General features: G+C 40.2%; 1 protein-coding gene across 2 annotated transcripts in view; it reads right to left on the bottom strand.

Moving 5' to 3' along the window:
• Nucleotides 1–1,641: 1,641 nt before the first annotated feature.
• The window catches only part of acsbg2 (acyl-CoA synthetase bubblegum family member 2), a 44,154-nt gene continuing 20,112 nt past the window's right edge, over nucleotides 1,642–25,683 (bottom strand). For both annotated transcript variants that reach the window (XM_036140949.1, XM_036140948.1), the window contains exons 4-15: nucleotides 21,701–21,948; nucleotides 18,716–18,804; nucleotides 16,749–16,869; nucleotides 16,083–16,163; nucleotides 15,832–15,981; nucleotides 13,382–13,558; nucleotides 9,963–10,144; nucleotides 9,573–9,815; nucleotides 7,932–8,149; nucleotides 7,678–7,817; nucleotides 5,634–5,880; nucleotides 1,642–2,981 (exon numbers count right to left, since the gene is read on the bottom strand). In XM_036140949.1, coding sequence (XP_035996842.1) covers nucleotides 2,863–2,981; nucleotides 5,634–5,880; nucleotides 7,678–7,817; nucleotides 7,932–8,149; nucleotides 9,573–9,815; nucleotides 9,963–10,144; nucleotides 13,382–13,558; nucleotides 15,832–15,981; nucleotides 16,083–16,163; nucleotides 16,749–16,869; nucleotides 18,716–18,804; nucleotides 21,701–21,948 — 2,015 coding nt within the window. In that variant the 3' untranslated portion in view covers nucleotides 1,642–2,862. The remainder of the gene's footprint in view (nucleotides 2,982–5,633; nucleotides 5,881–7,677; nucleotides 7,818–7,931; nucleotides 8,150–9,572; nucleotides 9,816–9,962; nucleotides 10,145–13,381; nucleotides 13,559–15,831; nucleotides 15,982–16,082; nucleotides 16,164–16,748; nucleotides 16,870–18,715; nucleotides 18,805–21,700; nucleotides 21,949–25,683) is intronic.

The raw sequence follows: 25,683 nt of genomic DNA, 5'->3' as shown, positions 1-25,683 counted from the left end.
CATCTCCAGTGCAGGAATGTAAACTTTATTAAAACGATATAAAATCAATTTCACAACTTTGGGGGCAGCTACAGTCACCTCTAGGTTTATGCCTAGCTTTAGGCACATTAAGGAGCTGCTGGTCGGCAGACCTAAGGAAGCCGTCGGCTATATGTGGCTGTAGCAAACCTCTAATACGGTTATCCTTCCTGCTGGAGCACCTTTTCCTACCGCACTTCGTCCTTCCACTCAATTTTCTGTTGATTTGCTTGTTTACAGCACTCTGAACAACCAGCTTCTTCAGCAATTACCTTATGTGCACTGCAAAAGGAGAACTAAAAAAAATAAAATTTTCTTGAAAAGAGATAAAAGATTATCCGCCAATGAAATAAGTATTTTACCCCTAAAATAACATTTCAAGTCCAGTATGTCTAATTATATGATGATGGAGATGAGTTGTTCCACTTTTAGGTGCAAAAATATTATTCCATTGGCTAATGATCGTATTTACCGGCTCAAATCAAGGAAACATACTCTCATTTCAAGAAAAATGTTTATTTTTAGTTCTATTTTTGCAGTGTGACTTCCCCTCTTTGTGAGAGGGCGTCGACGACCGTCTTCCTCATGATTGTATCGCCAACTGACAAATAAGTAAAATGTTCTTAAAGTTAGTATATTTGTCCTTGATTTGAGCAGCTAAATAAGATTATCTGCCAATGGAACGAGTATTTTTACCCCTAAAATAAGATAATTAGACATCCTGCACTTGAAATAAGACGATGGAGATGAGTTGTTCCTGTTTTAAGTGCAAAAATCTTATTCCATTGGCAAATCATCTTATTTACCTGCTCAAATCAAGGACAAATACACTAATTTTAAGAACATTTTACCTATTTTAAGTTCCGTTTTTGCAGTGAGAGAGACCATTTAGAGGCTCAGGAAACCTTTGCAGGTGTTGAAAGTTAATTAGCTGATTGGGATGAGCCACCACGAGTTTAAGATATTTAACTTTTTCACAATATTTTAATTTTCTGAGACCCTAAATTTCATGTTTTCATACAAATTACAAGAAATGCGAGTTATTTTGGCTGCTCCCTTATTCAGGGGTCGGCACAAGGCTATATATATATTTCACATTTCACTTCCTGAAATGACAAATAATGACCTTTTTAACAATATTCTCATAGTTTTAGATGTACTGAAGACTTAAATGAGTATTTATCTCAGTAAAGTAGCTGCATGTCTGTAATTGGTGGATTATTATGGGACGTTAAAGGCTCGTGGATCTGTTCCTGCTAGCTGTAGCTTCACAATAATGACCACATGAATGCCTCTTTTCATCAGTGCTGCATTATATGAACAGTTCATACAGTGTGACACATGTCGGCCGCAGCATTATGGGATGTTTTATCCTGAGCTGGTGTGACTTAATGTTAAGGAGCTAACTACAGGCCAATGCTTAAAGAAAAGCTGCTAAAGCGAATGCATGCCGCACTTTTCAGTTTTTTATATTTTAATTTTTTGCAAAACCATGTGTCCTAAAATTCTTTTCATTGCTTTCATTGTGTGCTGGATGATTAACCCATCAATTTCCAAATAATGCACGTTGGATTGCCATATTTTAGACCAACTGAAAGTCATAAAAAACCACAACTTCCCACACAGGATTGTAATAATATTTTATTGCAGAACAGAAGAAAGAAATCTTCACATTTCTGTCAGGATAAACAGGCCTGCTTCACTTCATCTCCGCTGCGTGAAGCCGTTCTCTGATCAAACAGCAGCTCAGGTTCGGGTAAATTCAGTTTCTGTCTGGGCTGTCGTGAGCTTTCACACCGCTAGCGGACAACGTTTCAGCACCTCTTCACTGATAAACCACAGCTTAATTTAGATCAGCCTTTTTCTTTTTTTTTTTCCTTCCATTAAACATCAACGCAGGAACTGAAAACCCACTTAACCCCCGACACTGAATAACCGTCATTTCCTTTCTTCAGCTGTTTAAATATCTCTTATTTACAGTCAACTTCAGCCGCTTTAAGAGAACCGGAACCACCAAGTTGTCGCCTCTGTATAACATTATATACAACAATCACATGTATAGTCAGCTGTACTGAGTGCAATACGCATTTTCTTCTTAAGTTTACGCTCAATAAAAAATAAAATCTTCAAGAAGGCCAAAATATACTCGCAGATCCATGAGAATGAGGTGATTATAATTTTTTTTTTTTAGCTGAGATATAAACTGACGTGTATAATTAACAAAAAGTCCATTCCACCGTCAGCTCTGATGAAACGAACAGATTCAACCAAGAGGTCTCCGTAGAACATATAATAAACATACGAACAATATTCCACAAAATAAACGAGTAAGCATAAAGCAAAACACAGGATGACTTCACAGGTAGGAAAAAAAATAAAAATAAAAAAGCAACAAGTATGGCTTCATGTTTTGGATTTAGAGACAGCTTTGAGTTCACACGTTTTATATTTCCTGCACAACAACAACAACAACCAGCAAGTGGAACGTTTTCCACTTCGTTCGATTCGTGTTCTGTTTGGTATAAGTACGTCAACTTTGGCAAACTTAAGAAATAAATATCACAAGTCCATTTAAAAAAAAACAAAAACAAAGAAAAAACATCCCATTAACTGCTGCGTTTTGGAATCTGTGGCTGTAGCTCAAGTATTTCGGTGCCATCTCTCCGCAGACGGCCCCCCCTCAGAGAGATGCAAATAAATAGCTGCGTTCACATTTAAAACCATACCGCTGATTCTCTGCTTTCGTCTGTACAAGGAGAACCGGCGTGAGCCTGAGGCGACGCGGTCGTAGGGCCGGTGGGGCGCGGCGCTGGCTCTCTGAAGGTCACCGCGGGTCAGACGCGCCTACGTGGGACGCTGCTGGTTGTCCTGGCTCGCTGGAGTCGGCGTCTCTTTGTAGAAGTTGTCGATCTGGTCTTTGTACATCTTCAGCACCACGGGCCTCTTCAGCTTCATGGTCGGACCTGTTGGGACGAGCGAAGGTTAGCCGTTAAGATCGTTGCCGGACCGCGGCTGATGCTTCGGGGGGATTCTCTGAGCTTTGACCCGGGAGCTTCCTGAACGGGTTTGTCCTGGTTGTTGAAGCGCAGCGTTGCTGTTTGAAGGTTAATGTTTGTCTGCAAACGGCCGCTGCACTGCAAAAACGGATCTAAAAATAAGTAAAATGTTCTTAAAGTTAGTGTATTTGTCCTTGATTTGAGCATGTAAATAAGAATATTTGCCAATGGAATGAGTATTTTGACCCCTAATATAAGATAATTAGATATCCTGCACTTGAAATAAGATGATGGAGATGAATTGTTCCTATTTTAAGGTCAAAATTCTTATTCCATTGGCAAATCATCTTATTTACCTGCTCAAATCAAGGACAAATACACATATTTTAAAAATATTTTACTTATTTTAAGTTCTGTTTTTGCAGTGTGCACTGCAAAAATGGAACGCAAAGCAAGTAAAATTTTCTTGAAATGAGTATATTTTTACTTAATTTGAGCAGCTAAATAAGACTATTTGCCAATGGAATGAGTATTTTTTTTACCCATAAAATAAGATGATTAGATATCCTGCACTTGAAACAAGATGATGGAGATGAATTGTTCTTATATTAAGTGCAAGAATCTTATCCCATTGGCAAATAGTCTTATTTAGCTGCTCAAATCAAGGAAAAATACACAAATTTCAAGAAAATTTTACTTACTTTGACTTCCCTTTTTGCACTGTGGTCATTTATCACGTTCTCTGACTCCTACTCCTGCAGTTTTGGGTCGTTTCTACTGACATTTTCTGCATATTAAAGTGGTTTAAACTCTTTTTATATGATCTACTCTTATTGTAGTTAAACCTTGTTTATCTAATCAGGGCTCCTAACCCTGCTGCTTTCCATAGGAGCTCACTGGCTCTGATGTTTTCTAAAAATAGATATACTAAAAGGGTATTTTTACATGCATACTTCTCATAATTCGATGTGGTGACAGATTCCTGCTTCAGCCACCAGTTATTAACTCTTTGCTGAAAAGATGAAACTGAAGCAGGACTCAGGGAACTGTTGTCTTATGCATCTTTCTGAGTTTAATAAAACTCTTAAAAACAAGATCCAAAAAAAAATCTGGATTTGTCTGAAAAGGTCAGATTGGTCCAAAAAGGTTGATTGTTACTGAATTTGCACGCGGCACAAATCCATATTACAAAATATTGTGTAGTTGGAGCAGCAGGACGTAGCTCAACTGGGTTAAAATGCTAACAGAAGACGAATGATGTCTGGTTGGGCTTTTCCACCAAAGATGCTGCAGTTTTTAACCGGGCCTGGTTAAAACACTGCAAAAATAGACCTAAAAATAAGAATTTTTTTCTTGAAATTAAAGTATTTTTCTTTGATTTGAGCAGATAAATAGGACTATTTGCAAATGGAATAAGATTTTTGCACTTAATATAAGAACAAGTCATCTCCATCACCTTATTTCAAGTGCAGTATTTCTAATTATCTTATTTTAGGGGTAAAAATACTCATTCCATTGGCAAATAATCTTATTTACCTGCTAAAATCAAGGGCAAATACATTCATTTCAATAAAATTTTACTTATTTTTACCAGTTTGATTTTCCACCACCCAAGAGAACGTCATTATTTATTATGTGTTCGATCCTCAGTCTGTTTGATTCTGTTCTGTCGAGGATCGTGGAGCACGGAGGCAGTTTAACACTAATGTTATGCAAACAGGCGTCCTGATATCAACGCCTTAGCTTATTAACGGCGTTTTAACGCCTCACAACCCAAATCAGCTGATCTTTTCAGAGTTAAACCCTCGGAGCGGGAGTCATCAACGCCTTCTGAAGACGTTGCAAGACCAACGGGGGCAGAAATACCGATTATGGCTTCAGTGGAAGTCAACAGTTAGGCTGTGTGATTCTCATCGGATATTTAACTATCGTTGAAGCGCAGTTTAAGTTCAAAAGAAAATGTATGCTAATTCATCTGCCAAATATACAAGCATCTACCTTTGCATGCATACCTCCAAGATACATTCTTATATTAATCAGTATATACACATATATGGTATATGCTTATATTGCAATGTATTTGAAAATATATATACTAAATATCATATATGGGAATATATTTATTTGTATAATATGATTGAACTTGATCTCAAGGCACTGTAAAGTGCCTTGAGATGACATGTTTCATGAATTGGAGCTATATAAATAAAATTGAATTGAATTGAATTTACTAATATATTGCATGATATTTACCAGTATATTGCAATATATTTTTGTTTCGTAAGGGTTTTTTAAATGCGACCGATCAAAAAATAGTCACCTCTAGATGAGCATAGCTTATCTAGAGGTGACTATTAAAACGCTGCGCTTGTGACGCCACATGTCCCAGGAGCCCGCCTCGAGTTTCAGGGCTTAATTCCAGAGTTTCTCGGTGGAAACGCAAAGAACTGGTGCCAATAAGCTCTGGAACCGGATCGGTGGGAAAGGCCCATGAGTTACTTAGTAGCTGCTTGACGTTGATGTTCACCCTGTTCTCTCTGTTTTAAAAACCTGTTTCGTGTTTAGCTTAAAGCTCAGAGATGAACCCGATAAGACGACCGACACATTCGCCACACTGACCCAGCTCTCCTCCGCCGACGGAGAAGTCCCGATCCAGGACGACCCACTTCTGGATGCGCTGGGCGTTGGACGTCGCCTTCTCGTTGACCCGGTTGATCCCCTCCTGGATGGCGGCGTGGACGGCGCGGTCCCGGCCGCCTGCCACCTCGGAGACGCGCGTGGCGTTGCTGCCCAGCTTCCGGCAGAGCTCCGCGGCCTCCGGCGTCAGCTCGTCCTCGGGGTCGCCCGTCTCGGCGTTCACTTGGCACTGCGGGCCGAGAAACGTTAGCACCTTTTTAACATTTAAAAATCTTTAGACCATAAGTCCGTAACTATTCAAACCCAGGATCCTTTTCAGTAATTAAAATGCTTCTGATAGGAGAGACGGGCAAAAATATATAAAAAAAAACAGCATCAGTTATATTATATTTAGGGCTGGGCAAGTTAACGCGTTAATTTTGCGTTAACTCATTAGACTATTAACGGCGATATTTTCTTTAACGCGCATTAACGCATGTTGCTCACATGCTTTTATTTTGTGAAGGTCTGTTGCTGCGGTGTAGGGGTTTGAATCAGAACAGTAGGTGGCGATAATGCGCCAATAACCTCGCTGTCAGCCAAACCTCGGATTCAGAGGAAGAAAGGTGCTGGCCGGAAAAAAACACAGCTGACATGCGGAAGGCGGTGTTTCCCGCAGGAATTTGATTAGGCGAGGCGGTGAGTTGGCGAACGGAACAAGTTTTGTGCGGAGCGGAGCGGGGGGGTCTGCTTAGACGCCGTCGGTGAAGTCGCTTCTCGTTTCAAGGTATCCATGTGTTTTTGCCTGTTTTCCCCTGACATTCACTATATGAACGCGAGAAAGCAACAACAAAAAACCGCGTGTCAACGTCAAATAAACGCAAGCATATCGAGTTAGCAAGCATTTCAGTTTAAAGTTCTTCCAGCATGGAATATGACAGAAACAAGTTAGTTGGAACCACTGCCAAGTTAAACTTTGGTATTGAACATAAAATGGTAATGCTGCTCCCTGCTGTTACCTCAGAAATTCCCTGTTTTTGGTAGATTTTTTCCCCATAAAGAGAATTCCCTGTCAGTGGCAATAAGCTTTAATTTATTATTATTGCTATTTTTTGTTTTACATGTCTAAGTTGAGCTTTACACTAAATATGTGTTACTGATAAGTGCTACAAATGTTACAACACTTTTGTTCATATGGCAGCAGAACATTAAAATAAAAGTGCTCTTTACACTACTTTTGAATTCATTCTTGGAGTTTGTAAATACAATGCGATTAATCATGATTAATCAGGCAAATTATGCGATTAATCGCGATTAAATATTTTAATCGTTGCCCACCCCTAATTATATTAAATTTTTAATCAAAAGTTTCACAATAATGAATGATAAAATTATCAAATCAAGCCCTTATAGTTGCTAACCAGCTTTTGCAAAGTTTCCACTTGATGTTGGAAGGACTCCTTCCCATCTCCCTAATTTTCAGCTCCCTTCACACATCCTCTGTCAGATTTAAGTCAGTAACACCTTTGGATAATTATATTTTCATTGTAACTTTTTTATCAGCTTATTTCCCCCTATTTATACTTTTTTTTAGTGGGAATAAAAGCAAGCGTAATCCTCCTCCCTCTTAGTAACCCAAGCAGCTTTAGGCTTTCACCTAAACCGGCTTCACCATCTGCAGCCTTGGCGTCTTCAGGATTGTGTTCAGCCATCTCTGACTCGTGTTTTTTTGTTTTTTATTTATTCATTTAAACAAAATAAAATCAGCGCACCGACAGCTAAACAGTGTCAGAACTGTATCCTGCAGCTAAACACGCTTTGATTAAGTAATTTCCCTCTGGGATTATTAAAGTACGTCTGATTCTGATAGAGCCGTCCACAGCGTGTCGTTTTCTTAGGCGCCACTAGATGGCGGTGTTCAACGCTAAATGCTTTTACCGTCAGTGAAGGCTTTTAGATTAGATAGAGAAGATAATGAATAGCTGCTTTAAATGCCTTTCTCTGCTCCATATCTGATTACAGCTGAACCGTGACTGTCGGTTCTCACCTTGATGGTGAGCAGCATGGACAGAAACTTCCTCTTGTCTCCGATCAGCATGGCGTTGCTGATCAGCGGCACGGCCTCCTTCACTGCGTCCTCGATGGGGATCGGCGGGATGTTTTCACCTCCCGCTGTGATGATCATCTCTGCAGAAAAAAACAAACAGGCGATACGTGAAAAGAAGAATTAAATCCTGAAAGGCTGGCTGATGCTCGAGGGTAGGAGGAAGAAACCCCCGTCTTGGAGGATCTGGGGGATACCTTTGATTCGCCCGGTGATGAAGAGGAATCCGCCCTCGCTGTGTTTGCCCAGGTCGCCCGAGTGCAGCCAGCCGTCCTCGTCGATGGCCTCCTGCGTCTTGTCGGCCATGTTGAGGTAGCCCATGAAGACGTGGCGGCCCCAGAAGCAGATCTCGCCGTTTCCCTCCTCGTCGGGGCTGTGGAGCTTTGTTTTACACCCAGGGATCTCTTTACCACAACTGCGAGGAAAAAACAGCATTTTTAAATTGGAAGCAGATTCTTCAATTTGCTCTTAATTGACAAGAGAAAAAGACTGTTGGTTGTTCGTGAAGCTATTTTAGGGAGCGCCAGGTGTCTAAAAACCTGACGGACCGAACCGAGGCAGATCTGGGTGGAGCCGGAGCGAAGCTGGGAATCCATGACAGAAACCCGAGAAACTTCATAGCAGTCAGGTTTTACAAGTTACTGCTGCATATCCCATAGACTATAAGTAATACATTTATTACGATACGTTTTAGTCATTGAAGGAAATCCTATTCCACCGATGTGGAGCCCCAAAATCTTCATAACTTAAACACCTTATTGGCCTTGAAGCATTTTGCCCAAAAGAAGTTTATCTGATGCCTTAAATTTAAACTCTTTCCCAAAGGAAAACATTTAAAACAATTCACGATTAGTCATGATGTTGTTATTACAACTGGTCAGAAAGTTATTCGCGTAAGTTTGTTTCATTTTACCATGCTTACAATAATCTATGATTATACTAATTGTAAGTCTTCTTTTTGAGGTGCGGTTATTCTCGATTAGCGGTAAATAAATATCAAAGTGTGAATTTTACAGAATCCTCTTTAAATTCGTGACCGAAATTAGTTCAGAAGAAAGGAAATCATTTATCTTTTAGGAAGATTTATGATACAGAATGAGACATATATACTGAAATATCTATCTATATACAACTATATACTGGGATATATATCTATTTACGATTATATACTGGGATATATATACTACTATATACTGGTATATCTATATACTACTACATACTGAGAGATATATATATTTACTACTATATACTTCTATATACTGGGATATATATCTGTTTACTACTATATACTGGGATATATATCTATATACTTCTATATACTGGAATATATATATCTATATACTTCTATATACTGGAATATATATCTATTTACTACTATATACTTCTATATACTGGGATATATATCTATATACTTCTATATACTGGAATATATATATCTATATACTTCTATATACTGGAATATATATCTATTTACTACTATATACTTCTATATACTGGGATATATATCTATTTACTACTACATACTGGGATATCTATTTAATACTTCATACTGGGATATCTATATAGTACTATATACGTATGTATGTATGTATGTATGTATGTATGTATGTATGTATGTATGTATGTATGTATGTATATTTCTCTCTACCTTTTTGCCTCTTTTCTGTATCTGCTGATGCAAAAATTGCCCCTATAACTACCGGATTTAAAGGAGATTGTGCCTGAATGTATTTAGAGCTATCTGCTTTGTGAATCCAGTCCAAAAATATTGAGGGGCTGCCCCTGCTTCATGAATTATCTCCTGCTGTGTTTTTTAGAAATCAGTGTGGAAACGCCACCTGGTAAGCTTGAAGGCCTCTGGCTTGGAGATGGTGTGGGGTCCGGTGCTCTCGCTCATGCCGTAGAGCTCGTAAACGGGAATATCGAGGCTGAGGAAGAACTCCAGCGTGTCTTTGGTGATCGGGGCGGCACCCGTGTAGCATTTGCTGCAGCGGTCCAGTCCCAGAGCCTTGCGTACTTTCTTAAAGACGAGCTTTTTGGCGATGTGGTAGCTCACCGGGGCGCGGCCAGCTGCTGCGTTTCTTCAGGGGAGGAAAACAAAAAATGAAATGGGAGAAGTGAAAGTCAAATAAGTGGTAACGCCACAAACCGAAACTCACAACAACTGGAGTTCAACTCTCTGAAGAAGCGACTTTACCGCCACTAAACGCGGCTGAATTTTCACTCACTGGTTCATCTTGGTCAGATTGGTCTGCAGGCCGACGTCTTTGGCCCAGGCGGCCACTTTCCTCCGCACAGCTGAAGATTTCGCTCCGACAGACTTCATCTTCTCCTGCATCTTCTCCCAGACGCGCGGGACGCCCATGAAGGCCGTGGGACGCACTTCCTTCAGGGTGTTTACCAGAGAGCCCTGAGGAAACACGTTCAAGTATTTATTTCCCCTTCTGTGGAGAACATTTTTAAATAAGCCAAATCCATGAGGTAAAAAAAAAACATAGACAAGAAGGCCTTTTCTGTTCATCTACTGTTATAAATGAGTTGAGGTGATCTAATACATGGAGGTGAAAATAAAAGCAGCCATTCAGCATCTGAACTACAAACTGGGGAACATTTAACTCAGAATATTCCTCCCTGTCAAACACCAACAACAGTTATATTATTGTTTTTTTTTTGTTTTTTTATTAGTTGCATAGGAAAAACGTTGGGTCAACTTCTTTGCAGGAATCTAAATTTAATTTGACACTTTTGTTGTGCCCAACCCACCAAAACGTCTGAACTGAAATTACTTCTGAGATAAAACGTTTATGAGGGTCAAAGTACACGAGACGTGGTGAGCGTCATAAACTTTTGTTTGATCAACGTGAGGCAGACGAGGTGTGTCGTTATAACCGATCCACGTCCATTTTTCTGCATTGTGTCCATTGGGGTGAGGCGTGTAACGTTTAGCAGAACTACAACATGGTGAGATATTACGCGTTATCACAATCTCAGCTAACCGTGTTCAGCTTCACGGTCAACGGCCTACAAACATGTAGCTGATAACGAGCTGAATCAATCAGAAGACGGAGTTAGGTCCCGTCATCTCAGCCAATTAAAGGAACTATACATGATTCGAATCGTGAGTGAGGAGGACAGTTTAGTTCGAGTTTCAAGCTCCGCCCCCAACTGTTTTTTCCCCTTAACGAGAAACCTGCGACGTTCGAGGAGGAAGCAAGGCTTCATCGACGGACTCTTCGTCCTTTTGTTGGACGTGAACGGCTACGTCTGGGGTAAATGTTTTACATGCATGCCACCCTGTTCTGTTTGCCCTGTCCTGCATCTCGTTTAGGGGTGGGCAAAATAATCGTCATGACGATGCATCGCGATTCTAATTTTCGCGATCTACTGCATCGATTCTTGACGCCAAGTATCCATTATTAAATTTAAAAAAATTAATAAATAAAATTGCATGAATGGTTGGCGAACATCAGCCGAAAACAAGTGGAATACAACTTCATTGGTTTAAAGGACCAGTGAGGCCATGTAAACGGCACTGATTATCCTTATTTTGTTCCAAAAAAAAAAAGTAAAAAACAAAGCAACTGGACTTGTTTTCCGTAGTTGAAGACGTCCTTATTTTGTTATTTTAAGTTTTATAAATCCTAAGCACTTTTTGTCAGTGTGTCCAGTCCAATAATAATAATAATATTTGTGTGCACAGTAACAGTAATATGTGTTTTCATAGCAATACCTCCAAAACTCATTTCAATAAATACAGCTATAGATGAATTCAGTTGCTTTCAGTTATGTATCAATTGAAGACACTATCCATACACAGCCAGTCAGCCACTGGTAATGGCTGTAATTTTTTCTAACAGTGTTCAGTGAAAATATCGCAATGCATCGCGATACATCGCAATAATTCAAGTATCGTGATACATCGTGATAGAATCGGATCGTGGCATGTGAATCGTGATTCGAATCGAATCGTGACTTCTTTGGCAATACCCACCCCTAATCTCGTTGTGCTATTGGCAGAGAAAGTCGTCCCAACTTTGCTGCTTATTCCTATTTTAAAAAAAAGAAAAAGAAAAAAAGCCTGGACTCCCTTGATGACCAATCAATTAGTCATCTGTTATCACCAAATTACATATTTTAACTGTGGAAAAAGCATTTTTCCCTAACTAGACAAAAATTAAAGGGACTGGTTCACTTCACTAAACAGATCGCTTCATGACTGAAGATTGAAGCAACTAAAAACATCAGCCTGGGATCTAAAGGATTGGTGCAAATTACTTTTCTACACCAAGTCTATCGCTAAACTTGGCTGCAAGATGAATTCCCGCGGTACTTGTGCGTTCACAAACACACGAGAATCCATCTTGGGCCGCTCCGGCTTCAACCGTTTGTATCCGAGCCAAAAAAAAAAAGAAGAAAAAAAAAAGATTTGGGCCAATCACGTTGCAGTACTGAGGTTTAAGGCGGGACATACCGGTGCGAGAACAGAAAGAGTTGCTGAGGACACCACTGAGCTATATTATACACTGGAGTGCTAATCGCCCGCTGTTTGAACGAGTCGCTTTGAAGCCACCAGCCGCCATATTGGTACTCCCTATTTCCCCCCAGTAACTAAGGAATATGTGCGCTACAGCATCGAATAACGAGGATTTTCTCATGTTCATATACTTGCCATATACTTTTATGTTATGTTCTAAAATTATCAAGTACTGAGAAAGTCATGTGCTGAAATATTTTGCATTTTATTCATTTAAATATATATATATATATATATTTAACATTTATAAATATATAAATAACAATATACAAAAACATATTTACATAGGTGTATACATATATATATATATATATATATATATATATATATATATATATATATATATATATATATATATATATATGTATGTATGTATGTATGTATGTATATATATATTTAATATGAATAACATGTAAAATATTTCAGTACCTAATTTCCTAGTAGTTGATAGTGTTAGTACATCCACTGACTGTAGAATTACCTGTGAAACGTTTTCACACAGCCAGAAAACTGCTTGTTACTGCAACCAAATCCTATGGGATTCTGTGAGAGTAGGGAGTAGCAAGATGGCGGCCAGTGACTTCAGTTTTTCGGCAAAATCAGCACTCCAGTGTATTATATAGCTCAGTGGAGGACACAGCTGAACCAACGTAAACATGGCAGCGCAGGAGGATGGACGTGTAGCTGCTGCTAGCTCATCTGATTTCTAAGAATCCATGTTTTCTCCTTCAGAAGAAGAAGATCAGCAAGAACTGACAGGACTAGCTTACCTAGTTGTGTTTTTTCTTATAACACCTGCTGCTTACGTTTTAACTTGATACCATGATTGGCTACAAACCAACCTTTGGTAGGCGGGCTCTAGGTGTCGCTTCGTCCAATCAGCTTGGAGAGTTCTGCTGAACGTTCCTCCTTTCCCCAAACGGTGCTACACATTATCAATCTGGCTGGCCTGGTTAGTCTTTCGCCAAATACCTCACAAAGTTTGGTGGTTTGGCGACACCTGACGTATTTCTCATCATTGTAATCATTTTGGCAATTATTTGGTAACCAGCTGACCTAAAACTGGAGCGGTTTAGTCTGATCGAGGGAAATAGTTCTGAAGCAGCTGCTCACCTTCAGGGCGTCTGGCTGGGCGAAGTAGGTCGCCCCCCCGACCCTCATGACCACCCAGATGTCGACCATCTGCGCGGCGATGTGGCTCAGCGGCAGGTAGCTGACCACCACCTCCTGGGACTGGGTGGCGTCCTTCAGGTTGACGTGTATCCCCGTCGAGAGCGCGGTCCAAGTTATCTGAGCAGGACAAAAAAACACAGGAGTTACGACTTTTAAACTGCAGATAACGGGATAAAAAGACATTTATAATCCAACATGTTAACAAACTATTTCCTTTATCGCAGGATTTGAACGGCTCACATAAGGAGGCCCCAGTTCTTGTGTTTAAATATGTTTAAGTAAAGCATAAACCGTCTTTCCTCTGTGATGAGGTGAAACTAAAAGTATTACACTGCAAAAAGAGAACAAAAAATAAGTAAAATTTTCCTGAAATGAATGTATTTGCCCTTGATTTTAGCAGGTAAATAAGATTATTTGCCAATGGAATGAGTATTTTTACCCCTAAAATAAGATAATTAGAAATACTGCACTTGAAATAAGGTGATGGAGATGACTTGTTCCTGTTTAAAGTGCAAAAATCTTATTCCATTGGCAATTAGTCCTATTTATCTGCTCAAATCAAGGAAAAATACTTTAATTTAAAAAAAATAATCTTATTTTTAGGTCTATTTCTGCAGTGTAAAGCCTAATTTGCAGTTTTTTGGTTCTTGTTTCTCAGCCTGAAGGTCTGAGCTACATCGCGGCATCATGAGATCAAGCTGAGGGGTACAGAGATGATCAGCAGTGGAGGAAGGAGGGGGAAAAAAAAACACACGTCGCTTTGTTTATTTTCTCTGTTTTAGTTTGGATTATTGTTTGTTCTTTTTCAAATGGTTCAACTAAACCATGACGAAAGTTAATAACTGCAACTTAATCGTGGGCCTGATTCTAAACCAGACGTTATTATTGCACTGCTTAATGTCATTTACTATCACTGAAACATAGTGTAGTATAAACCTAATGTGGTATGAGTAGAAAAACACGCTAATTTCCTTGACGGTGCCTTTCTAAAGTATAATGTAACACAAAGTAGCAGCACGGATCTCAACCCAGAGTCAGAACACTGCAAAAGCAGATCTAAAAATAAGTAAAATGTTCTTAAAATGTGTGTTTTTGTCCTAGATTTGAGCATGTAAATAAGATTATCTGCCAATGGGATGAGTATTTTGACCCCTAAAATAAGATAATTAGATATATTGCACTTGAAAAAAGATGATGGAGATTAATTGTTCCTATTTTAAGTGCAAAAATCTTATTCTATTGGCAGAACCTACTGAAATCAAGGAACAATACACAAATTTTAAGAAGATTTTTCTTATTTTTAGTTCTGTTTTTGCAGTGAACTGTGCAGAGCCTCGTTTCTCTATGAGCTTTAGCACAACCACAAACATTTTCGGCCATTCCTCTTTGTAAAATAGCCCAGTTTCAATCAAACAAAAAGGTCTGAAGATCAAATTTCAAGCCTTGTTAAAGATTCTCAACGGGATGTAGGTCCAGACTTTGACTAGGCCGTTGTAATACGACAATCTTCTTTGGTCTAAATCATTCAGCTGAAGCTCTGGTGCTATTTTTAGGGTTTGTTGTGCTATTGAAAGGTGAACTTTTGTAGTCTTTTATCATCTCTGAGAGGGTTTCTTCCAGGATTACCCAGCGTTTAGCTCCCTCCATCCTCATTCCAAAAAAAGTAAAAAACAAAACAACTGGACTTGTTTTGCGTAGTTGAAGACGTTTCGCTTCCTCTCCAGGAAGCTTGTCAATTCAAAAGGTCTAGAGTAATGATGAGTACCAAGCTTTATACTACTGCCCAAACAAACCTTGGTACTCATCATTACTCCAGACTTTTTAATTAAGAAAGCTTCCTGGAAAGGAAGCGAAACGTCTTCAACTACGCAAAACAAGTCCAGTTACTTTGGTTTTTTACTTTTTTTGGAATGACCATGACCTGGAAGACTGAGAATCTTCACCAGCATCCCTCCATCCTCCTCATCATTGCTGACGTAGCTTCCCTGTCTCTGCTGAAAACAGAAACGATACCGCCACCACCATGTTCCACCAGAGGAGATGCTGGCCAACAAGCTCCATTTTATTCATCCCCCTCTTTTATACAGGAGAGTATTACTTAACAGCTAATATCTGTTTAGTTGACAGATTCTGCCATGTGAGCTGTGGACGTGTGCAGCTCCTCCAGAGCTACCATTGTGCTCCGGGCTGCTTCTCTAATGAATCCTTTCCATAACTTTGTTTGTCCATCAGTGTTGTCTGACAAACATCGAACTTGTGCTGAGATGAAATGGCACGCAGTCGGGCTCAGAGCAACTGGCTCCACTGGGTTTTATTAGCGGCCATAAGAGTTAAGAGGTGCTGAATACCAAACGACGCGTCAGGTTTCACACGGAGCTGTAGTAACTTACGTTGTCGTGGCTCAGCATGACCCCCTTGGGCTGGCCTGTGGTTCCTGAGGTGTAGATGAGCGTGCAGCATTGATTGGGCTTCTGGCTGGCGATGATTGCGTCAAGAGGCTCGTCCGGGTCGTTCCGCCCGAGCTCCATGAATTCTGCCCACTGTCAAACGGACAACCCGTCAGATGAGCTTTCATGTCAGCGCACACCTCTCCATGCTGCGCATACACCTCTCCACGCGGCGTGTAAGTGAGTGCGCTTACCGAGTACAGATTTGGTCTCTTCTCTTTCAGCGCGTCTTTGTACTGGATGATAGCTTTCAGGTGAGGCAGCTTGTCTTCAATCTGGAGACAGAAACAAAGTTTTCCCGTGAGTTTAAAACATTTTCCCCTTGCAGATCTTGCACAATAAAAGCATGTGAGATAGAAAAGTCCGTCGTAGTGCCAGGACTTTTCTGACTGAGCTCCGTTATTAATGAGAAAACACTGTATGAACACAAGTTGTTTTGGCTAATTTGTTTTTTTTTTTTATAGCCGTAAAATCAAAATCTGTCCTTATTTAATGTGAGTTTTCATCTGGAATAAATAAACTAATAAATCAAACAGTTTTTAAAAAGATTGTTAAAGATGCTTTTTCACTTAAATTGTAAAACTATTAAGCATAAACTTTATGAAAAGAAAGAAAAACTACAATTTTGTGCTAAAATTAATAGCTGTCACTCTCTAAAATTCTTGCAATAATTTTTTAAATAAAAAAATCTGTCAAGTTAAGCATTGGAACGAGGAAATTAACGAGAACAAAGCTAAAGCACTAATCAAAACCTGTAAAAGAGGTTGATTTGAGCCTGCTGGGCAGGTTTTAATCTTCTGGAACAGAAAATAAATCCTGTTTCCGTCTAACTCGGGTCTATATGGTCGTTCTTGTCTCACCTGAAGGATCTTCTGCAGCTGCTTGTGGTTCTCCACCACGATAATGTTAGCTTTGGCGTTTTCTGCTACGTAGTGACAGGCCTCAGGAGAGTTGGTGGTGTAAATCCCCACAGCGAACCCACTGCAAAGAGGTGAGGGAAAGTCAGAGTTAGCAGATCATGTCCAGAAAGGCCAATGATGGAGGAAAAGCTGTATGAAGGCAACAAGATTTAGGACTGGGCAGGAGGTTCACCTTCCAAAAAGACAACAACCCCAAACATTAAATTTAATTTATATATCTCAAGGCACTTTACAAAGTCAAAGTCAGTCAAAACATTCAGATAGATTGGTTAAAAAGTTTCCTATCTAAGCAAACCCAGCAGGTTGCATCAAGTCTCTTCAAGCAGCATTGACTCCTCCTGAAAGAGCGTAGAGCCACAGGGACAGTCGTCTGCATTGTTTATGGCTTTGCAGCAATCCCTCATACTGAGCATGCATGAAGCGACAGTGGAGAGGAAAACTCCCCTTTAACAGGAAGGAGAACCTCCAGCAGAACCAGACAAACATGAGGTGTGAGAAAGCATATCCATGTGTTAGAATGGCCTAGTCAAAGCCCATGTGCTTTCTTTTTGCTAATCTACTTCACAAAATCCTAATGCAATAAACTGAAGTTTGTGTTTGTTTGTTTTTTGGTAACATGACCAAATCTGGTGAAGTTCTAGAAGTATTACTAGTTGAATCCTGGAGTTATTAGAGAGGTGAAAGCAGTAAAGACTTTACGGTGTGGATGTGAACCTGATCAAGGAAAGTGAGGGAGGTTTGTGGGGAAGATGGCAGGAAGCAGGGGATCGGAAAGTATTGGGATGACATGTTAGGTCGGAGAGTCGGGGGGGCTGACAATACACAAAATAAAAAATAATTACATTCCAAGGCTAGTAAAAACTAAGATCTTGTTTAATCTGCAAAGCATCAGTGTTACTAATGCTCCTACTGAGAGTTGAGAGCTCAACTGAGATTTGGGCCATTGCAGCTGGTTAGGTCGCATTTTTTCGGTGATTCATCTGCTTTGACAAAAAGCGTGGGAGTCAAAGGCAAACCCGCATACAGCCTCGGTACGTGCACTAAAGGCACGCTTAAACTGCAAGACGTGAGCCTTTCTTCCTCTGCAAACAGGAGAACCCCTGCCAACCAGTCCTTTGCATAACTTGCTTCTTTACTTTAAGCCACCCATGGTAAAAAAAAAAGAAAAAGAGAAACTGGGAATAAAGTCAATAAATGTCCCCATTATTACATAACAGAATTGGACAGAACGTAGGAAATTCCCCGAGTTGCACAGCAGATGTGTGGGGATGTAGCAGCTGCAGCTTTGCCCGGTGGGCTGGTCCAGCTTTTATTCTGCAGAAAGGTTCTGGTTTCTCAGGGGTAGTGGATCTCAGATGGCTTTTAGTGCGTGCTTTAGTCATTATCTGAGGTTCTGAGACTATAATCTGTGTTAAATTCCCCTTCTGGCGAAGCAAAGACTATTAAAAACATTTCATTTGCAGGAAATTAACCTCCAAATGTAGAAAAAATACATTAAACTTGCCGTCAGGTGGGTGCTTCAGTAAACTGAACAAAAACTGCATAAAAAATATGCCTAATATGTTCAAAATCAAAGGATGTTATCATATCTACAGTTCAAATTAACATTTTCAAGACTATTTGAGCAAAACGAGATTAAAAGGGAACATTTTGAAGGACATATATACAGCCAACATGGGATAAGTAATAAATAGAGTTATCGCTGAGTCAGCTTCTTGTTCAGCATACCGCTTTAATCAATCACAACAAAAAAAATATCAAGGCTAAGAAGCAACCTGCCAGCCGAGGTCGAGTTCTGGCTTATCTCAGTCACTAAGCTATGAAAGATATGTAAATACAGAGACAGCCGCTCTGATAAAACGTGTTTTCAACATGTGAATATCGAACCAGAGGCGTCAGAAACTCACCCTGCCAGAATGGCTCCGATGTCAGCGATGAACCACTCTGCAGAGTTGAAGCCCAGGATCCCGACTCCGTGGTATCGCTCCAAGCCGAGCTGCAGAAAAACAGCAAGAAAAAATACAAAAACATCCAACGGTTAACGGATTTTAGCAGTTTACACCAGGGGAGACGATGAAGGCATTCATGCTACACCCCGTTTGGAACGTACATGTTGTACATATGAGTCAGTGTTGACAAACCTGATTTAATATTCACAAATAAATGAGACATAAACACTTTTTACACAACAATTTAAAGTCAAATGGAAAAGGACGAAACTAAAAGCGAATAATCCAATAATCTAATAATCGGCGCATTTCAATCATGATTGGACCAGAATTTCCATTCATGCTCATATTTTTTTTAAATACATTTGCTTATATTCCTTCATATAAAACAGCCACCAGATATTTAAAAGACATTTATTTACACATTAAAATGTCCAGTGCTGTAAAATTATTTCACCTCTCGTAGATTTTGTGTTTTTTATTTTGCATTTTTTTTTTGTCACTCTTGAATGTTTTCAGATCACCAAACTCATTTAATATCAAGGATAACCCGGGTTAATTCAAAGAGTGGTTTTCAAATGAGGATGTTAATTATTTAGGGGGGAAAGCTCCTCACACACCTGCCTGTTTGCTGTTAAACCTGCAGGATTACATGAACAGTACCTGACTAACAACACGAAGTAGGCGAAAAGATCTTCAGACGCAGCAAATCAAGCCTCGTTCAAATAAAAATAGACAAGAGACCCAGCTGTTGAAATGTATCAGTTTGTAAAGAGTTAAAAGGGAGATTTCTAAGGCTTTGGGTTTATTAGCCACACATAAAGAAAACATGACGCTTCCATTACTTCGTAGAAGTCGCGCGCCTATCAAATTTACTCCAAAAGCCAAAGGACGACTGATCCGGAACAACAACAGAAGCAAGTCCACTTCTGAATGGCAATAAAAACTAAATGAAAGTTTTGGATTTGCATCGTCAGTCTGGAATTAAACTGGAATTAAATCCTCCAATGTGGCTAAATGAAAACAAATCCTCCGCAGAGATGTAAAAGACTGACAGTTATTGCAAACAGTTCATGGTACTTAAGTAGTTATTAGTTTTACCCAAACCATAATTACCATATAACATAGAGAAAAGTTGCTTTTGATAGATTTCCTTTTCCTACATTTACACCCAACAAAACAATAACTAAACAAAAAACAGACAATATTAGGCGGCAAATACTTATCAGAGCATTTTACATTTATATACTGTACCCACGACACAGAAATACAACAGCGACATAAAACATGGATGCCTACAGACTTAATTAATTTGCAGCAAGTAATAGCAGTGATAATAATATTATCACCTAATAAAACAAACAATAGACAAGACAGAAGGATAAGAAGTGACCTATAAAAGTCAAAGAGATCAATCTAAAACACATTTGCAAAAGATACGACTGGAGCTAAGACTAGAAGTAAACATTAACGATAAAAGCTGAAGTTGAAGTTAAAATTAAAGATAAAGTGCAGCAATTAGATAGCGACCTTAAATCAGGACCTGATAATCTACAGTTTGTTTAAAAAGCCAGTGACTGTAGAGACAAAAGAGTTTTTCAGTCTGTCCTACCTGAAGGGAGGGGCTTAAACTCTCTTTGTAGGGGGGGGGGGGGGTGCCTGCCAGCACTTTTTTAGCTTTGGTCACTGATCTGGACTTGAATAGGTCCATAATGTCATTCTGTTGTGTTCTAATGATTTTTTTTAAATATTCTTTAACGATGCTCTGCAAGTGGTTCCAGTTTTTCAGATTCAGCAAACCAAACCAGCAAAGAAAGGAAAAGGTGAGAACGGACTCAATAAAACATTTTCAGACGATCTAAGTCCGCATCAGCCAAGTGACATTCAATCATTTCTTAAAAAAAAAAAAAAATGTTAAACTTTATTTTTGATCATTCTTGCATTTCCACTCTGAAACTGTCTCACAGTTCTACAGCAGATAAAGAAATACAAAAGTTTTTTAAAGTTGTTCCAAGAATTAGGATTTTAAGATTATTCTTTTTTTTCCTAAGAGGACAAAATTACCAACTGCATTTACGCCCCAGTAGGAGATCCAAGGTTTGACCCCAAAACATTCGCAGAACGTCTCACACTGATCTACGCCTTGGCCGCGCCACGTCAGACAGAACGTTCAGAGTAACTCTTGATTATCCCACACTGCAAAAACGGATCTAAAAATAAGTAAAATGTTCTTAAAGTTAGTGTATTTGTCCTTGATTTGAGCAGGTTAATAAGATTATTTGCCAATGGAATGAATATTTTCACCCCTAAAATAAGATAATTAGACATCCTGCACTTGAAATAAGATGATGGAGCTGGGTTGTACCCATTTTAAGTGCAAAAACCTTATTCCATTGGCAAATCGTCTTATTTATCTGCTCAAATCAAGAACAAACGCACTAATTTTAAGAACATTTTACTTATTTTAAGTTCCTTTTTTGCAGTGCAACAGACTGTTTCTGCTTTCCAAAAGTTTAAAAGTTGCCTGAACAGCCGGCTAAAGCAGCCCTTGCTTTAACAAATCACACGTGAGCTTCTCAGAACTTACAAGAGCTTAAATCTCCTTTAGAGCCTAAAGTTTTGGTCTTAATGGACCGATTAAGGGACCCTTTCAGCTGAAATGACTTCACGTTTCATACGGAAGTAAAAGTAATCTGCAACTTCTTTTTTTCAGTAATTCACTTTCAGGGGAAACAATTCAATTAAATCAGGAGAATTAAAGCAGGGAATCATGTAGGTCAGGAGAGAGCCTGCTAAACCAGTTTAAACTGAAAGAATCCGGTCATACGCTGAAAAAAGGGAGTTTTCACTGTGAAAGAAAGGAAGGTAAACCCGGTTAGAGGTAGAAAGCTTCCACCACAAAGAGTTTTTGATCAGATTAGGACGACAGAAAAGAGCACCAACCTTCAAGAAACTCTTGGCAGCGTTGCGGCACGTCTGGTAGTACTCTTTGTAGCTGAGGGTTTTCTGTTGCTCGCCCTCCTTCCAGCCCAACGCTGTGAAGTCACCGAAACGTTCTGCAGCGGCGGCGAACATCTGGTTGACCGTCAGAGGGGTCTCCGCAGCCACGCCAGAGTCCCCCACCCTGAGTTTCACCTCCCCGTCGCGCCGCGTCGTCCAGAGCCGGCACTCTGGGCCCTGGTGGGCATTCACTGAAACACAGGAGACGGGTTCGATAATAACGATGAAACCTTTATGCAGTCATTCATGCACGACGTTGCACGATTTCAAAGACAAACGAAATGTCAGCGTGCTGTTTGGTTAATCTGCACAAACGCAGTCTGAGCTGCGGATATTTGAGCGGCTATAGCAACCAGTCAGGACGCTCCGTGGTTTGTCTTTACTTTTATTGCCTTTAAGGCTGCTGGAAAACTTTATCAGGTGGTTATCCTCATAAGGCTTAGAGAGAGAACGGCAAGAGTGATCAAAACAAAGATCTAAAGTATAAAAGATGTTTTTTTTTGCTTGCTACATAATTTTATATACTTTTGATTCGATTTGATATCTTTACAACGTACCAACGTGTAGAAAGTAGTAAAAAATAAGGAAACTTCATTGAACGAAGGTGTATCCAACCTTGTGACTTGTAGGGCTGACCAATTAATCGCATTTTCAATATAATCGCGATTTAAAAAAACGCAATTTCCAAATCGCAGAGTCTGCAATTTACGGCTATGTAACAATTAGGGAATTAGACGCGTCCTTTAGGTGTTGGTAAAATGTTTAAAGTGGGTTTGCCTCCACATGGAAGGGAAGACAGTTGCAGGAGTGAGATGATCTAATGTTATTACTTGTATTAGAGTTTGTATAATTATACATAGCATTAAGTACAGGTCAATCAGTTTAATACATAGACCTACTTGTTGGCTGTACTTCATGTTCAACAAGGATCGATGTCCAAATCAACTAAAAGATGTTCTCTTGAATAATATTCTGATTAATAGAAACATTAAAAGTTCTTGTTTTAAATAGTCCTTGTTTACAAACGTCTTTATTTAGACGCCATTTTTGTTGCCTGTGTTTAATGCAGAGAAAAGTCAAAATTGCAATTTTGGTTGAAATATATTGTAGGAAGAACGCAATTATTACTGCTCCGAGTTTAGATGCTGCGGGTCTTTTAGCAACTAATCTGCACAGCGAGGAAACAAAATGATTTGTTGTTTGTATATGTTTGAAAAGACGTGATAAATTAAACTGGGGGGATAAAATCGCATTAAATCGCAATATTAAGATAAAAAAATTGCATTTACAAATGCAATCAGGAAATATTAAATATTTAGGTATTACTGTGTCGAATAAATTAACAGATTTACTTAAACTTAACCATGCCCCACTTTTAAACAGGATAGAAGAGGACCTTGAAAGATGGAAATCGCTTCCAATCACACTTATGGGTAGGGTAGCTTCAATAAAAATGATGGTCCTACCTAGAATTAATTATTTATTTTCAATGGTCCCCAATAAACCATCATCTGACTGGTTTAAATCTCTAGACTCTGCCATTTCTAGATTTCTTTGGAAAGATAAACCCCCACGTATTAGCTTAAAGACAATACAGAAGACTAAAGACAGGGGAGGATTAGATCTGCCTAACTTCCATAACTATTACTTAGCAAATAGGCTACAATACATCTCTAAATGGATAAAAAATAGTCTTTTAGATGAGCCTTGGTTAGATATAGAACAGGAAATGTGCAATAATATAATGATTTCAGATCTGCCGTTTATAAGCTCAAATATAAAACGGCATACATGCTTCAAATATATCAACATTAGTTCTACTCTGACAGCATGGTGGGAGTTCCTCAAAATGACAAAGTCATCCCTTATCCCATGCAGTCGTACACCTATCTGGAATAACCCTGATATCCTACAAAATAATAAAATGATAAATTTTACATACTGGAAGAATAAAGGTATTAAATATCTGGAACATCTACTTGACGGAACCGAGTTCATCAATTTTGCTAAACTAAATATGCAATATGGCATTAGTAAAAATAAATTCTTGGAATATGAACAACTTAAATCTATAATTAAAAATAAATATAAGCATATTAATGGTGGTTTACAAGTCCCAACTAATATAATAGAGTTCTTAGATTTAACCCCCCCCAAACTACTGTCTAAATCATACAGGACACTGACTAAAATAGATAATTCGATATCTCTTCCTATAATGAAGTGGGAAAAAGATTTATCTGGCACCTTTGAACAAAATTTCTGGGCTCAGACATGTCTAAGAACTTTCAAATTGACTAGAAACACCAACTTACAACTAATACAATACAAAATCCTTCACAGAGTACATTACACAGGACAAAGATTATTCAAGATGGGTCTGGCACAATCTAATATCTGCCCACACTGCATAGGCAATCATCCTGATAATTATTTTCATGCGTTATGGTTATGCACACCAGTCCAGAGGTTCTGGACACAGATATGTAAGGACTTATCAAGGTGCTTGAGCTGTAAGATTACACCATCCCCATCAGTTTGCCTGCTCGGTAATTTTGAGGAAAGTCCTCTGAAAAAAGAAATAGTTTACATGGTTTTTACTGCTTTATGCATCGCAAAGAAAACTATCCTCATGAATTGGAAAAGTAAACAAAATCTCAGTATCAATCAGTATAGAGACCTTTTGTTGGATCATATTAATCTAGAGACAGCATCTGCTTCCACATCTGATTGGTCTTTTTGGGATCCTCTGATCAACACCATCACTTAGTGGAATAGGGGGCGGTGGGTTGCTTCCTGCAGGGCGCAGTGGCTGGATGGAGGGGTACCTGGGGCCCTGGGGGCACTTGGAGTAGGGCGCCTGGTGGATCCGGCTCCGGGGTCTGTTGCCCCCATCTGGGAGGAGTTTGGGAGGCCTACGGGTGGCCTACAGCAGCCGCTTGCGGCGCTCTTTGGGAGCTGCGTGTTGACGGACGTGGGTTACTGACCTGGTAGCTGTGCTGCCGCTGGGTGGGGCCGGGGTGGGTCTGGGGGTCTGGGGTCCCTGGGGCGCGCCGCCCTCGGGCGCGGGCCCCGGCGGGGCCTCGGGGGTTCCGGTTCCGGGGGGTGTGCCGCTTTTGGTGTGGGCCGGCGCGCGCCCGGGTGTCCGCCCCTGCACGGGGCCTCTGGTGCGCTGGGGGCCTCGGGGCCCGTTGAGCTGGTAGGGGGGCATGGTCATTAACACCTCTGGGCAGATGCTCTTCTCCTTTATTGGGAAGGCACTCTGCCAGTGGGGGGAGGGGGAAAGGAGGGGGAGTAGGGATCTACCCAGCCTGGATGTCTACTGTCGAATGTATGGTGAGTTGTTTGAACGTTAATGTTGGGGAGGGATTAAATCCACGGGTGGGGGGGGGGGGGTTGGGGGGGGTTGACGTTCTGGTGGGCTTGTGTCCGGCCCCCTGTCCCGGTCCTGGTCCGTGTCGTCTTCCGGTGCGGGTTTCACCTGGGGGGTGGGGTTGGGGTGGCTCGTGCGGGCCGGCTGGCCAGGGTCCCCCCCTCTTATTATTATTATTATTATTATTATTATTATTATTATTATTATTATTATTATTATTAATTATTTATTTATTTATGTATTTATTTATTTATTAATTTTATTTATTTAGTTTAAGTAGGCTTGGTGGGTGGGCTGGGGGGGGCTTAGGTGTTGGTCCTGGTGGGTGGTTGGCTGGCGGGCCCTGCGGCCTCTCCCTGGCCCCCGGGCTACGGTGGTGCCGCTGGCGAGGCCCCCTTCTCTAGGTGGGGCTTTCGGGGAGCGGGGGTGCCTATTGGAGTCAGTAGGGGAGCTGGCTCCCTGGGTTGGCTTCCCAGTCATTTGCTCCCCATCCCCGGACTCCTCCCTCTGCCTGCTCCATCACGCCGCCACACATGTAGGTCATGAGGGAGGG

This window comes from Fundulus heteroclitus, chromosome 9 (assembly GCF_011125445.2).
Source record: "Fundulus heteroclitus isolate FHET01 chromosome 9, MU-UCD_Fhet_4.1, whole genome shotgun sequence".
Taxonomy (NCBI): Eukaryota; Metazoa; Chordata; class Actinopteri; order Cyprinodontiformes; family Fundulidae; genus Fundulus; species Fundulus heteroclitus.
The sequence above is the reverse complement of the archived record's forward strand: the minus strand, read 5'-3'. Positions and strand labels throughout refer to the sequence as shown.